This window comes from Canis lupus, chromosome 25, assembly GCF_011100685.1.
Source record: "Canis lupus familiaris isolate Mischka breed German Shepherd chromosome 25, alternate assembly UU_Cfam_GSD_1.0, whole genome shotgun sequence".
In the NCBI taxonomy this organism is placed as follows: domain Eukaryota; kingdom Metazoa; phylum Chordata; class Mammalia; order Carnivora; family Canidae; genus Canis; species Canis lupus.
In genome coordinates this window covers 18,361,745-18,375,002 of record NC_049246.1, presented here as the reverse complement: position 1 = coordinate 18,375,002, position 13,258 = coordinate 18,361,745, and the positions used below count along the sequence as shown (strand labels likewise).

The window sequence follows — 13,258 nt, the reverse complement described above, 5'->3', positions numbered from 1 at the left end:
TAAATAAATAAATAAATAAATAAATAAATAAATAAATAAATAAAAATAAAAGAATACTCTTAGCAGATGCATATCCTTAATGTATTCAGGGATAAAGTATGGTATCTGCAGCTGACTCTTAAATAAATTAGCCAAAAAAAACCCAAAAACTGTATGTATATAGTGGAAAAAAAATGTGGTAAATGCTAACAATTAGTGAATGTAGATACCATATATATTAACATTAAAGGATTGCTTGAGGGATTCCTGGGTGGTGCAGCAGTTTAGCGCCTGCCTTTGGCCCAGGGTGCGATCCTGGAGACCCGGGATCGAATCCCACGTCGGGCTCCCGGTGCATGGAACCTGCTTCTCCCTCTGCCTGTGTCTCTGCCTCTCTCTCTGTGTGACTATCATAAAAAAATAAAATTAAAATAAAATAAAATAAAATAATAAATAAAATAAAATAAAGATTGCTTGATGGGGAAAATTTCTTTTTCCTAAAAAGAACTGAAACATACGACACCTGGTGGCTCAGCTGGTTGAGTGTCTAACTTCAGCTAGGGTCAGGATCTCAGGGTCCTGGGATTGGGCTCTACATCAGACTTACACTCAGTGGAGAGTCTGCTTGTCCCTTTCAACCTCCCCCTCCCCCGTCTCTCAAATAAATCTTTTAAAAAGGAAAGAGATAGAAGAGATTTTGAGGGATCCCTGGGTGGCGCAGCGGTTTGGCGCCTGCCTTTGGCCCAGGGCGCGATCCTGGAGACCCGGGATCGAATCCCACATCGGGCTCCCGGTGCATGGAGCCTGCTTCTCCCTCTGCCTATGTCTCTGCCTCTCTCTCTCTCTATGTGACTATCATAAAAAAAAAAAAAAAAAAGAAGAGATTTTGATTACAAAAGAGGTCTACACTTAGAAACTAAATCTCGATGATACCACTCCTATGAGTTACTTGCATTATCCTCAATAACTGAAATTCAGTCAGTCTGTCAATAAATATTTGATTACCCAATATGTACCAAGAATTGGGACTAGAGGATCAGGGTAAACAAAACAATTCTGAAGTGTTCTAAAAGACCAAAATAAACAAAAAAGGAGTAAACAAATCATCATTTTAAGAGCTAAAAAGGAAAAACGCAGTACTGTCAGAATTAACAGGAGCCCACTTTCGAAAAGGCATTGAGGAAATTCCTTTCCAGGAAGTTACATTTCACCTAATACTAATTATTCAAACAAACAGGGAAAAGAGCATCCTGAGTTTCATTAGGAGGTTTAAATAATAACAAATTCCTAAGCAAGGATAGTCTACAAAAAACTCCACCTGTATCACAATATAAAAGGCAAGAGATGCAGCACCAGACTAAAATCCACCACTTATTATTTGTGCAATCTTACACAAATTACTTAACATCTCTAGGCCAGTTTTCTCATCTGAAAAATGTAGTAGTAGCCAGTATTGTTGTAAAAATCCAACATGCTTATGATTATGGTCATGATAATGAAATGACAGATAATACAATGTTCAACACCTTGCCCATTCCCTCAAAACTGTTTTTAAGTTATTCCAAAAGCTACCTGTAAGAAATGGTTAAATACTTCCCAGAGCCTAGCTGTAACTTTAAAAATTTACCAAGTAATCAAAGCCTGCAGTGGAAAAAATACTACTTACATGCCTTGCCTATTGCTTTAGTTCCCTCCTTCCTTCACTAAATAATTATTAGCTTACTTTGTGGTCAGGAATTACCAGAATGTAAGTGCTAGGAGAGTATAATGCTAAGCAAAATAAGTCAGAGAAAGACAAATACCATATGCTTTCACTCATATGTGGAATTTAAGAAACAAAACAAAGGAAAAAAAGAAACCAAAAAACAGACTCTAACTACAGAGAACAAAACAGATGGTTACCAAAGGAGAGGTGGAGATGGGGAGCAGAAATGGGTGAAATAGGTGAAGGGGATTAAAATAAAAGTACACTTATCTTAATGAATACTAATATACAAAATTGTTGAATGACTATACTGCACACATGAAACTAATATAACACTGCATGTTAACTATACTGAAATTAAAATTTAATTTAATTAAAAAAAAAATACAGGTGCTAGGATTATAGTGCTGAACAAGACAAAGTCCCTACCCTCAAGGAACTTACATCCTACTGCAGAGAAAGACATACAAATTAAAACAGTAAATGCTATGACAAAAAATAAACTGGGAGAGTAGAGTATCAGTGATGCTGCAGAGGTAATGACTATATGAAGATAAAACTACTTCTCTAAGAAGTTAACATCTTAGCAAAAGGTGAATAAAATATAACAAGGCCTGTGATGTGGACAGCAAGCATTCTCTTAGCATAGAGAACAAAACCAAGAAATCTGAAGAACAAATTGGCAGTGCCGTAAAACAGATGTAACATGAATTACAGCTTTAGCTTAACAGTCCAAAGCAAAACTGAAAAATGCTTTACAATCACTAAACTAAGCTGTGGGGCCAATAGGTGTTCTATATTGTCTTTGTATCTTTGTATCCAGTTCCCCAAACTCTAAAATACTTAAATATTTAAAATGATCCCAACCAATAAAACAGTAAGCGGGCACACTTTATCACTAACAGAGATAAAAGGAATCAATACAATAATGAACTAAGGAATTTTCACACAAATCCAGCGGAAAGACTAAAGATACGAACATCAAGAACTTCGGGACGCCTGAGTGGCTCAGCGGTTGAGCATCTGCCTTCAGCTCAGGGTGTGATCCCGCAGTCCCCGGGATAGAGTCCCACACTGAACTCTACATGAAGCCTGCTTCTCCTTCTGCCTCTGTCTCTGCCTGCCTCTCTTTCTGTGCCTCCAATGAATAAATAACATCTTAAAAAAAAAAAAAAAAAAACTTTGTCATGGGCAAAATGAAAGGCATGTTAATATGACAAATCTATAATTATTATAATTACTTATAAATATTTTTAAGTAAATGGACAGACACACCACATTCATGGACTGGAAGAAATTATGAGGATGTCAATATTTCCCAGAATGACCTGTATACCCAATGCAATTTCAATCAAAAGCCCAGCAGAATTTTTTTTAAATTGACAAGTTGATTTCAAAATCAGTAAAGATAATCTGAAACTAATGTAACATTGTACATTAACTATACTCAAATTGGGGAATAAAGTAAGGAAGGATATACAAAACAGTACCTAGAACAATTTTGAAAAAAGAAAAGTTAGGTGACACTACTTAATTACAAACTTTAGCATGAAATAGTTTTAAAAGTACAGTATTGGTGTGGCTGGCACCACCTACTAACTCAGTCAGTAGAGCATGCAATCTTGATCTCAGTGTTGTAATTTAAGCCCAACATTGGGGTGCAGAGTTTACTTAAAAATAAAATCTTTGGGCAGCCCCGGTGGCGCAGCGGTTTGGCACCGCCTGCAGCCCAAGGCGTGATCATGGAGACCCTGGATCGAGTCCCACGTCAGGCTCTCTGAGTGATGCGTGCTTCTCCCTCTGCCTGTGTCTTTGCCTCTCTCTCTATCTCTCTGTGTCTCTCATGAATGAATAAATAAAATCTTTTAAAAAAATGAATAAATAGGGATCCCTGGGTGGCGCAGCGGTTTGGCGCCTGCCTTTGGCCCAGGGCGCGATCCTGGAGACCCGGGATCGAATCCCACGTCGGGCTCCTGGTGCATGGAGCCTGCTTCTGTCTCTGCCTGTGTCTCTGCCTCATTCTCTCTCTCTCTCTCTCTGTGACTATCACAAATAAATAAAAATTAAAAAAAAAAAAATGAATAAATAAAAATAAATAAAATTAAATAAATAAAATAAAATAAAATAAAATAAAATAAATAAAATAAAATAAAATAAATAAAATAAAATAAAATAAAATAAAATAAAATAAAATAAAATAAAATAAAATGAAATAAAATGAAATTTTTAAGGGGTGCCGGGGTGAGCTCAGTCAGTTAAGTGTCTGCCTTCAGCTCAGGTCATGATCCGCACCTGGGATGGAGACCAGAGCCCACATCAGGCTCCCTGCTTCACCCTTTCTCCTCCACCCCTCCCCCTGGCTCATGCTTGCACAAGTGCTCTTGCACTCTCTAATAAATAAAATCTAAAAAAAATAAAAGCTTTTTTAAAAAGTATTGGTGTAATAGATACGCTGATAAATGAAACAAAAGAATGCAGATTTCCCCCTCAGGTTTTTGATAAAGGTAAAAGAGGAGAAATAATAATCTTTTCAATTGCTGGTGCTGAAACAAATAGATAGCTGTATGGAAAAAAATGAACTGTTACCTCACATCATACTCAAAATGGATCACAGTATAAATAAAGCTATAAAATGTCTCAAGAGCACAAGAAAAGCCTTGCTACTTAGGACAGGCAAATACAAAAAAAAAAAAAAAAAAGGACAGGCAAATACTTCATATAAGGATTCAAAAAGCACAAATCATAGAAGAAAAAAATTCATAAATTATACTTCACTTCTGCTTTCTGAAGAACACTATTAAGAAAATTAAAAAGCAAGCAGCAGACTGGGAAAATCATCATAAAATAGATACGTACTCAGATGTTTTAAGTAAGGCAAACCACTCAATTAAAAATAGGCAAAAAATTTTAAAAGACATTTCAAAAAAGATATAAAAATAGCCAAATAGCACATGAAAAGATGCTAATCACTAGTAGTTATAAAAATAAAATTTAAATTCACCATGAGGGACGCCTGGGTGACTCAGCGGTTGAGTGGTCTGCCTTTGGCTCAGGGTGTGATCCCGGAGTCCCGGGATCAAGTCCCACACATTGGGCTTCCAGCATGGAGCCTCCTTCTCCCTCTGCCTATGTCTCTGCCTCTCTTTCTCTGTGTCTTATGAATAAATAAAATCTTAAAAAGAAGAAATTCACCATGAGACACTCCTATACCCACTAGAATATCCAAAAAACAAAAATATCAAGTGTTGGTGAAGGTATGGAGTAACTAAACCAGACTCTCCCGCTCGCTGCTAGTAGGAATGTAAAATGGTACAACCATTTTGGAAAACAATTTTGCAGTTTCTTATAAAGTTGAAAATTCCGCCATTTACCCAAGCCACATGAAGACAGAGTGTTCACAAGCTTATACACAAATGTTCTGGTAGCTTTATTCACAATAACCAATAGCTGGAAGCAACTTGAACAGTCACCCACCCTTAGGGCACTGGGCAAACTATGATTATGTTCATATGATGGAATAAAACCCAACCATAAAAATAAACAAAATACACAATGGTATAGATGAAATCTCAAACATTATGCTAAGCAAAAGAAACCAAACACAAAAGAATGAAACATACAGTTTCATTTACGTAAAATAAAAAAAACAAACTAATTTATAGGAGTACAGAAAGATCAATAGCTGTCTAGGACAGGGATTAAGGGATGGAGTATAACTGCAAAAGAGCATAAAAGAACTTGTCTGGATGATGAAAATGTTATCTATTTGATTGTGATTATAGGTTACATAAGTACATTCACTGAATTTTACATTTAAAATTGGGTTCAAATGTGTGGGAAATATCAGAAAGGGAGACTTGACTCCTAACTCTGGGAAACGAACTAGGGGTGGTGGAAGGGGAGGAGGGCGGGGGGTGGGGGTGAGTGGGTGATGGGCACTGAGGGGGACACTTGACGGGATGAGCACTGGATGTTATTCTGTATGTTGGTAAATTGAACACCAATAAAAAATTATTTTATTAAAAAAATAATAAAAAAATAAAATAAAAAAATAAAAAAATAAAATTGGGTGCATTTTAATTTATGAAAATTATGCATTTAAAAAGTTGATTAAAATGTCATTCATCCATTATTTAAATATAAAATTTTTCTTTGCATATAATAGACATTCAATCAGCTGAATGAAAATCTTAATACAAAACATTTAAGATCCAAATATGAATCAATACATTAAGTCAGAAGTAGGACTCCCAACTTCTCGAGATACACAAAAATTCCTTATTTAAATCCAGTGAATATTTATTTAACACCTACTTACCATATGCCAAGACAGTATGATCTGTACAAGAAAGAAGTTCAGAACAGAGAGAAGGCCATTTGTAACTGCACAGAAGGATGATGAGATGTTTAAAACTTACGTTGTTAGCAAGAACGCCCCATCACCACATCTTTCCAGAGCCTTTCGTGCAGGAGGTTTCGCTGCAAATTCTACAAAACCTTTTCCTGTAGCTCTACCACGGTCATCCACAACCACAACGGCTTTCTCTACAGGGCCAAACTGGGAAAATGCTTGCTCCAGAAGCTCATTGGAAACAACCGGCGAAAGGTTCTTGACAGTTAGTGCTGCTCCATGTGTAGCAAAACGAATTCGGAGAGGTCTGCTCTTCAAAATGGTGCCATCCAGTTCTGCTTTTGCAATTTCAGCCAGTGTCCTGGATTCCTTTTTAGGAGGAAAAATCACTTTTTAAAGACAACAGTAACACAAATAATTTTTAAAAGTGGTTTCTAGTGAGAGGAGCTGGGTAGCTTTTGGAATTGGCTGATAGGGTCACTTTGTCTTTGTGTCATTCAATTTGGTAACACATGCATTGTATTAATCATTCAAAAATAAGTATGTTTAGGGCAGCCCCAGTGGCACAGCGCTTTGGCGCCGCCTGCAGCCTGGGGTGTGATCCTGGAAACCCAGGATCGAGTCCCATATCGGGCTTCCTGCACGCAGCCTGCTTCTCCCTCCACCTGTGTCTCTGCCTCTCTCTTCGCTCTCTCTGAATGAATAAATAAATCTTTAAAAAAAAAAAAAAGTATGTTTAAATATTTTAAGTAAGAAGTCCCAAACCCAGTGTCCTAAGTCATTACTAAAAGATTATGTACTCCTAAATTACCAGCTGTTAAATATTTGAAGTATTTTTTTAAATCTCCTATACATATTAAAAGAAAATCATAATTACTTTTTGAGACCAAGCACCAGTTACTGGAAGCTATTATTGAAAACAGAATTAAGGGATCCCTGGGTGGCGCAACGGTTTAGCGCCTGCCTTTGGCCCAGGGCGCGATCCTGGAGACCCGGGATCGAATCCTACATCGGGCTCCCGGTGCATGGAGCCTGCTTCTCCCTCTGCCTGTGTCTCTGCCTCTCTCTCTCTCTCTGTGTGACTATCGTAGAGAGATAGATAGATAGATAGATAGATAGATAGATAGATAGATAGATAGATAGATAGAAAGAAAACAGAATTAATTTCCCATACACTCCGTTTTTGATATTTATATTTTAATAAAACATCCCACCTCTCCAATGCCAGAAAAATCTCCTTTCCTTTTTATTTCTTTTTTATATTATCTATGAAAATCATCAAATGTTAACCACTTCTCCTGAGATACTTTCAAGGGCTACACATTTCTCCATTATATTTAGAGAAGCAAACACGTACATTGATGGGCTATAAAAGTTCTCTCCATTATAGTCAGAATCAACTGCACATGCATTTGTAAACTCGAAAATACATTCACTGCTGAAACCTCAAAGGAACTTCCTTCTTGAAGAATTCAAAGTTCATATAGAATATGGACATCTAAGCATAATCAACAAACTGTTAAGTTTAATATAAGTATGTTCTTTTTCTTTGTGTTCTAAGAACTCCTCAGAGAGAACTGAAAGAGATTTTATGTTTGTAAGAGAATATACTATCTTATGAAAAAAGTCTTGACCTCACAATAGATCCTTATTCAATCCCTAAAATATTCATGACAGCTTTAAATTATTGTATGTATGCAAGAATCTTTCTACAGAACTACTTTTACAAAGATAAATGAATGTTTTTACAGATTTTCAAAATGGCTACCTTTAAAAATTACTCTTGGGGCGCCTGACTGGCTGTCAGTAGAGCGTGTGGCTACTGATCTCAGGGTTATAATGTTCAAGCCCCATCTTGGGCGTAGAGCTTACTTAAAAATAAAATCTTAGGGATCCCTGGGTGGCGCAGCAGTTTGGCGCCTGCCTTTGGCCCAGGGTGCGATCCTGGAGACCCGGGATCGAATCCCACGTCGGGCTCCTGGTGCATGGAGCCTGCTTCTCCCTCTGCCTGTGTCTCTGCCTCTCTCTCTCTATCATAAATAAATAAAAATCTTAAAAATAAATAAATAAAATAAAATCTTAAAAATAAAATCTTAAATAAAATAAAATATAAAATAAAATATAAAATAAAATATAAAATAAATTAATTAAATTAAATAACTAAAATAAATATAATAAAATAAAAAAATAAAATAAAATAATAAAATAAAATAAATAAAATAAAATAAAATAAAATAAAATAAATAAAATAAAATAAATAAAATAAAATAAAATAAAATAAAATAAAATAAAATAAATAAAATAAAATAAAATAAAATAAAATATCTTTAGGTGCCTGGGTGGCTCAGTTGGTCAGGCACCTGGTCATGATCTTGGAAGTCCCTGGATCAAACCCCACATTGGGCTCCCTGCTCAGCAGGGAGTCTGCTTCTCCCTCTGACCCTCCCCACTCATGCTCTCTCTGTCTCACTCTCTCAAATAAATAAAATCCTTAAAAAAAATAAAATAAAATCTGAAAAATAAAGTACTTTAAAATTTTTAATTACTCTTATTTAAATAATACCAGAAAACATTTAATAAATATCTAACAAGGGATAGGTACTTTGTATCTAAGAAGTCACATAATCCAACAACTCTAAGAGGCAGATTTTAGGAATAGAGTCTTGAATTAAAATGCTGTTGGGGGGGCAGCCCCGGTGGCGCAGCGGTTTAGCGCCGCCTGCAGCCCCGGGTGTGATCCTGGAGACCCGGGATCGAGTCTTACATCAGGCTCCTTGCATGGAGCCTGCTTCTTCCTCTGCCTGTGTCTCTGCCTCTCTCTCTCCCTCTCTCTGTGTTTCTCATGAATAAATAAATAAATAAATCTTTAAAAAACAAAATAAAAAAAAATAAAAATAAAATAAAATAAAATGCTGTTGGGTATAACTGGGAATGGGAAGGGGCATGAGGAAATTTCACGGGGTGATGATAATATTCTATTACTTGATAGGAGTTTGAATTAAATGTCATTTATCTAAAATCACCAACACTTAAAATCTGCGCATTTCACTGTATGTAGATTTCAAATACCTCAAAAATTAATACTGGTGGACTCTAGTTAACGATAAGCATGCTAGAGTGTTTAAAAAGTCCAGAACTAGGGGGATCCCTGGGTGGCCCAGCGGTTTGGCACCTGCCTTTGGCCCAGGGCGCGATCCTGCAGACCCGGGATCGAATCCCACGTCGGGCTCCGGTGCATGGATCCTGCTTCTCCCTCTGCCTGTGTCTCTGCCTCTCTCTCTCTCTCTCTCTCTCTCTCTCTGTGACTATCATAAATAAATAAAAATTGGGATCCCTGGGTGGCGCAGCGGTTTGGCGCCTGCCTTTGGCCCGGGGCGCGATCCTGGAGACCCGGGATCGAATCCCACGTCGGGCTCCCAGTGCGTGGAGCCTGCTTCTCCCTCTGCCTGTGTCTCTGTCTCTCTCTCTCTCTCTCTGTGTGACTATCATAAAAATAAATAAATTGATTAATTAATTAATTTTAAAAAGTCACATGCTTTAAAAAAATAAATAAAAAATAAAAATAAAATAAAAAAAAATAAAAAGTCCAAAACTGATGGCAGAGAGAGATGAATAAATAAGTGAAAAAAACACATATAACAAAACTTAATTACAGAATCTAGATGGTGGACCTATGGATCTTCATTACTATATATCTGAAATTTTTCATAATAAAATGTTTAGGGGTAGAAAGATAAAGAGAACCCAGAGAGGACTTTCTAAAACTGAAGAGTAGTGGGGTGCCTGGCTGGTTCAGTTGGTAGAGCATGTGACTCTTGATCTTGCGGTTGTGAATTTGAGCCCCACACTAGGAGGAGAGATTACTTAAAAATAAAAAATAAATGTATATGTATATATACACATACACAGGCATTAGCTTCCATTATCCTCATCAACAATCTTATAAAATGAGATTATAAAGAGTTGTTATTATAAATAATGATTATATTATAAATAATAACTCTTATATAAAAAATAATAATAACTCTTATAAAGTTATTATTCTCACTCCATATCTGGGGAAATAGGCTAGATAGGTTGAAGTAACCTGCCTCAGATCTATACTGAATTTATAATCTCTACCAATACTCCATAAATCCCTCCTCCCAGGTAGTGTTCCTGTATCACTCTACACAAAATGTAAAACCATAGGCTTTTACTTAAAAGAAAGAAACTAAGGGACTACCCCAAAAGAGAGACCACTCGAATCAGGATCTCCAAGGGCTCTTTCCAAAGCACCTGATCTTTTCTCATTGTTCGCTAGTGGTTAAAATTCACCCCTGCAAGAGTGCTAAATTAATTAGTAAAAGGAAAATCACTGATGTAAAATGGAAATAGCCTTCAAGTCAATCAACAGAAGTTGACTGGGTAACTAGCAGTCCATTCATACTGTGAAATACAATATGGTCATTAAAACTCAATCTAATGATATGAGAAGAGGTCAAAGAGATAGTAAATAAAAACCTTAAATCACAATAGAATGTGTATAATACAATTTGATATGGAAAAATCACATAAAGTTTAACACTAATCTGATTACATTTAATATGTTATGGGACAACCTTTCACTAGAATTAAAACTGTAGTAAGAGAACTTCCCTGAACTTAAAGAGTACTTGAAATTACATGCTGGACAGACCCACTAATAATATTCTACAACACCATCTCTAATATTTAACACTCTGTAAGAAGCACACAGCACTTCATAATTAAAACCAAAAACATAAGGGAAGAGGGTTTAGTCCCCAATGACTAAATTAATGTAAATTAGGTTGATTTTTAACTCTTTAATTATAACAGTGGTTCTCAAACCTTAGCAAGCATAAGAATAACATGGAGGGCTAATTAAAACCCAAGACCGTTGGGTCCCAACCCTACAATTTCTGATTCAACAGATTTAATCTAGAGTAGGGTCTTAGAATTTGCATTTCTAACAAATTCTCAGCAATTTTTGAGATGGTATTGGGTCAGCATTGCAGCATGAATGGTAGGAAAAATAATATTAAGTGGCCTGCTTACACTAAGGAGATTATCTGAATCTGATGGAAAAGAACCACACTTTTGTGAATTATCACTCCAGAAGTCTGGTTTACTAAAGCTAAAAGAGGAAAAGAAAAAAGGAGAAACAGAGTTCAGGTCAAACTATTATCAGTTTTAACTATATTAAGCTAGCTTTAAAACGCACCACTAGGACTCCAGGCTGGCTCAGTCTGAGAAGCCTTCCACTCTTGATCTCAGGGTAGTCACTTCAGGGCCCTTAGTGGGTGTAGAGGTTACTTAATTAAAAAAAAAAAAAAAAATACACTACAACTTCTCAGTTAATTTAACCAATTTAATGACAGTAACCAGACAAAACCTAAAAAGAAGCTTTTGGGTCTAAGATTCCACAAAATGTATCCAAAATAATGTACTGTGGGTTCACAATACAGATTAGGACCTTATGAGGAAATGCCACTTAAATTCTTTTTCCTCACCGTTACATACAGCGATGACGACCCTATACCATCTCCAAAATGTTGTCTCACTTCATCAATTAACTGGAAAACTACAACCACCAGTGTAATAAAATTTAATTGTAAAGATTAATCCCTGAAAAGGCAAAAAATACTTCTAAAAATATAAATCAAACAAAATTACACCATTATTTTAGGGCCACTTCACCATTACTTACATTCATATCAAGTATACACTATATGATTTTCCTAAGTAGAAAAAGATATGTATTAGTTCAGAAATATTTAAAGCTTGGGTATGTACCTGTTAATCACAGAGCTCAGCTTAAACAGGAAAGTTATCTATAAGGTCAAATCCTGTAAGCTAATTCGAATTTCCCATTGACATATTTTTAACATTACTATGCAAAAAATACAGCATGATAGGCTTGGAGGAGCATATCCCAAAGCAACAGACAAGAGTAGTCCAGTCCTTCTCACCTCCCCATTTCATAATCCCATAGACTTTAAATAAAAAAACTAAAAACAATGAGCTGCACTGTTAAACATAGTAGCCACCAGCCACATGTGACTATTTAAATTTAAAAATAAATAAAACTGGGATCCCTGGGTGGCGCAGTGGTTTGGCGCCTGCCTTTGGCCCAGGGCGCGATCCTGGAGACCCCGGATCGAATCCCACGTCAGGCTCCCGGTGCATGGAGCCTGCTTCTCCCTCTGCCTATGTCTCTGCCTCTCTCTCTCTCTCTATGTGACTATCATAAATAAATAAAATTAAAAAAAAAAATTTTAAAAAAAATAAAAATAAAAAATAAAAATTAAAATAAATAAAACTTAAAGGTTAAATCCTCAGGCACAGTTGCTACATTTCAAGTGCTCAGTAGTCATATAAGGGCTGGGCTAGTAGCTACTACATTGGACAGAACATATGCATAGCATTTCCAGCCCTGCGGAAAGTTCTACTGGACAAGGCTAATAAACTAATGGGAAAAAAGGGATTATTAGTAGCTTTAAAGATAGAAGGAAAAAGACTTTCCATGTCAAAATGTTCACTATTGCCTTATCTTTTAAGTATTAGGCTTCCAAAATGAAATGAAGTCCTACCATTCTTCCTCCAGAATGTCAACCTTAGAACAGACCAACATGGTGACAGAGGCTAAAGACTATGAAAATGTTAGAGAACATCTTTTTGGAAAATTTACTAAAAATTCTCTGAAATACTTCATTGTAGAAACCTAACTTCCTTTAAGATAGCGCTGGAATTATATTAAAATAATTTTACCAAATGACAAATGGTTTCTATAATGTCCAAAAGATATTTATAATTTTATGTTCAAAACACACTGACTACTTAACTTCAATTTTAAGGAAACATCTAGGTCTTATTAATACTCTACGAAGATTTACTCTTCTCTTGAAGCCATTTAGATTTTAAATGTTCAAATGTTCTCCCTCAAAAATACAATGTCATTAAATTACAATCAATTCTGTCTACATATTGAAATTTTGCCCTGGTCATTCATAAAGAGAACCCAAATACGAATGCTAAACTCAAAAAAAAAAAAAAAAAAAAAAGAATGCACGAATGCTAAACTCCGGTAAGAAAGCTTCCACAAATGCTATGCACATAAAACTTGAGGGCCAAATTAGAAATAGAAAGGCAACACACACACAAAAAAGCACTTGTGTAAAAATATTTTGTTGGAAAAAAATACAGCATTTAAATAACGAATT

The 13,258-nt window shown here is 35.9% G+C and overlaps 2 protein-coding genes across 2 annotated transcripts in view; both read right to left on the bottom strand.

Moving 5' to 3' along the window:
* The window catches only part of PSPC1 (paraspeckle component 1), a 74,401-nt gene that overhangs the window by 59,590 nt on the left and 1,553 nt on the right, over nucleotides 1-13,258 (bottom strand). The window contains exon 2 of the mRNA XM_038573543.1: nucleotides 6,103-6,404. Coding sequence (XP_038429471.1) covers nucleotides 6,103-6,404 — 302 coding nt within the window. The remainder of the gene's footprint in view (nucleotides 1-6,102; nucleotides 6,405-13,258) is intronic.
* Nucleotides 6,273-13,258, bottom strand: part of ZMYM5 (zinc finger MYM-type containing 5) — a 77,128-nt gene continuing 70,142 nt past the window's right edge. Inside the window, exon 9 of the mRNA XM_038573538.1 lies at nucleotides 6,273-6,404. Within this exon, the coding sequence (XP_038429466.1) occupies nucleotides 6,385-6,404 (20 nt within the window). The 3' untranslated portion in view covers nucleotides 6,273-6,384. The remainder of the gene's footprint in view (nucleotides 6,405-13,258) is intronic.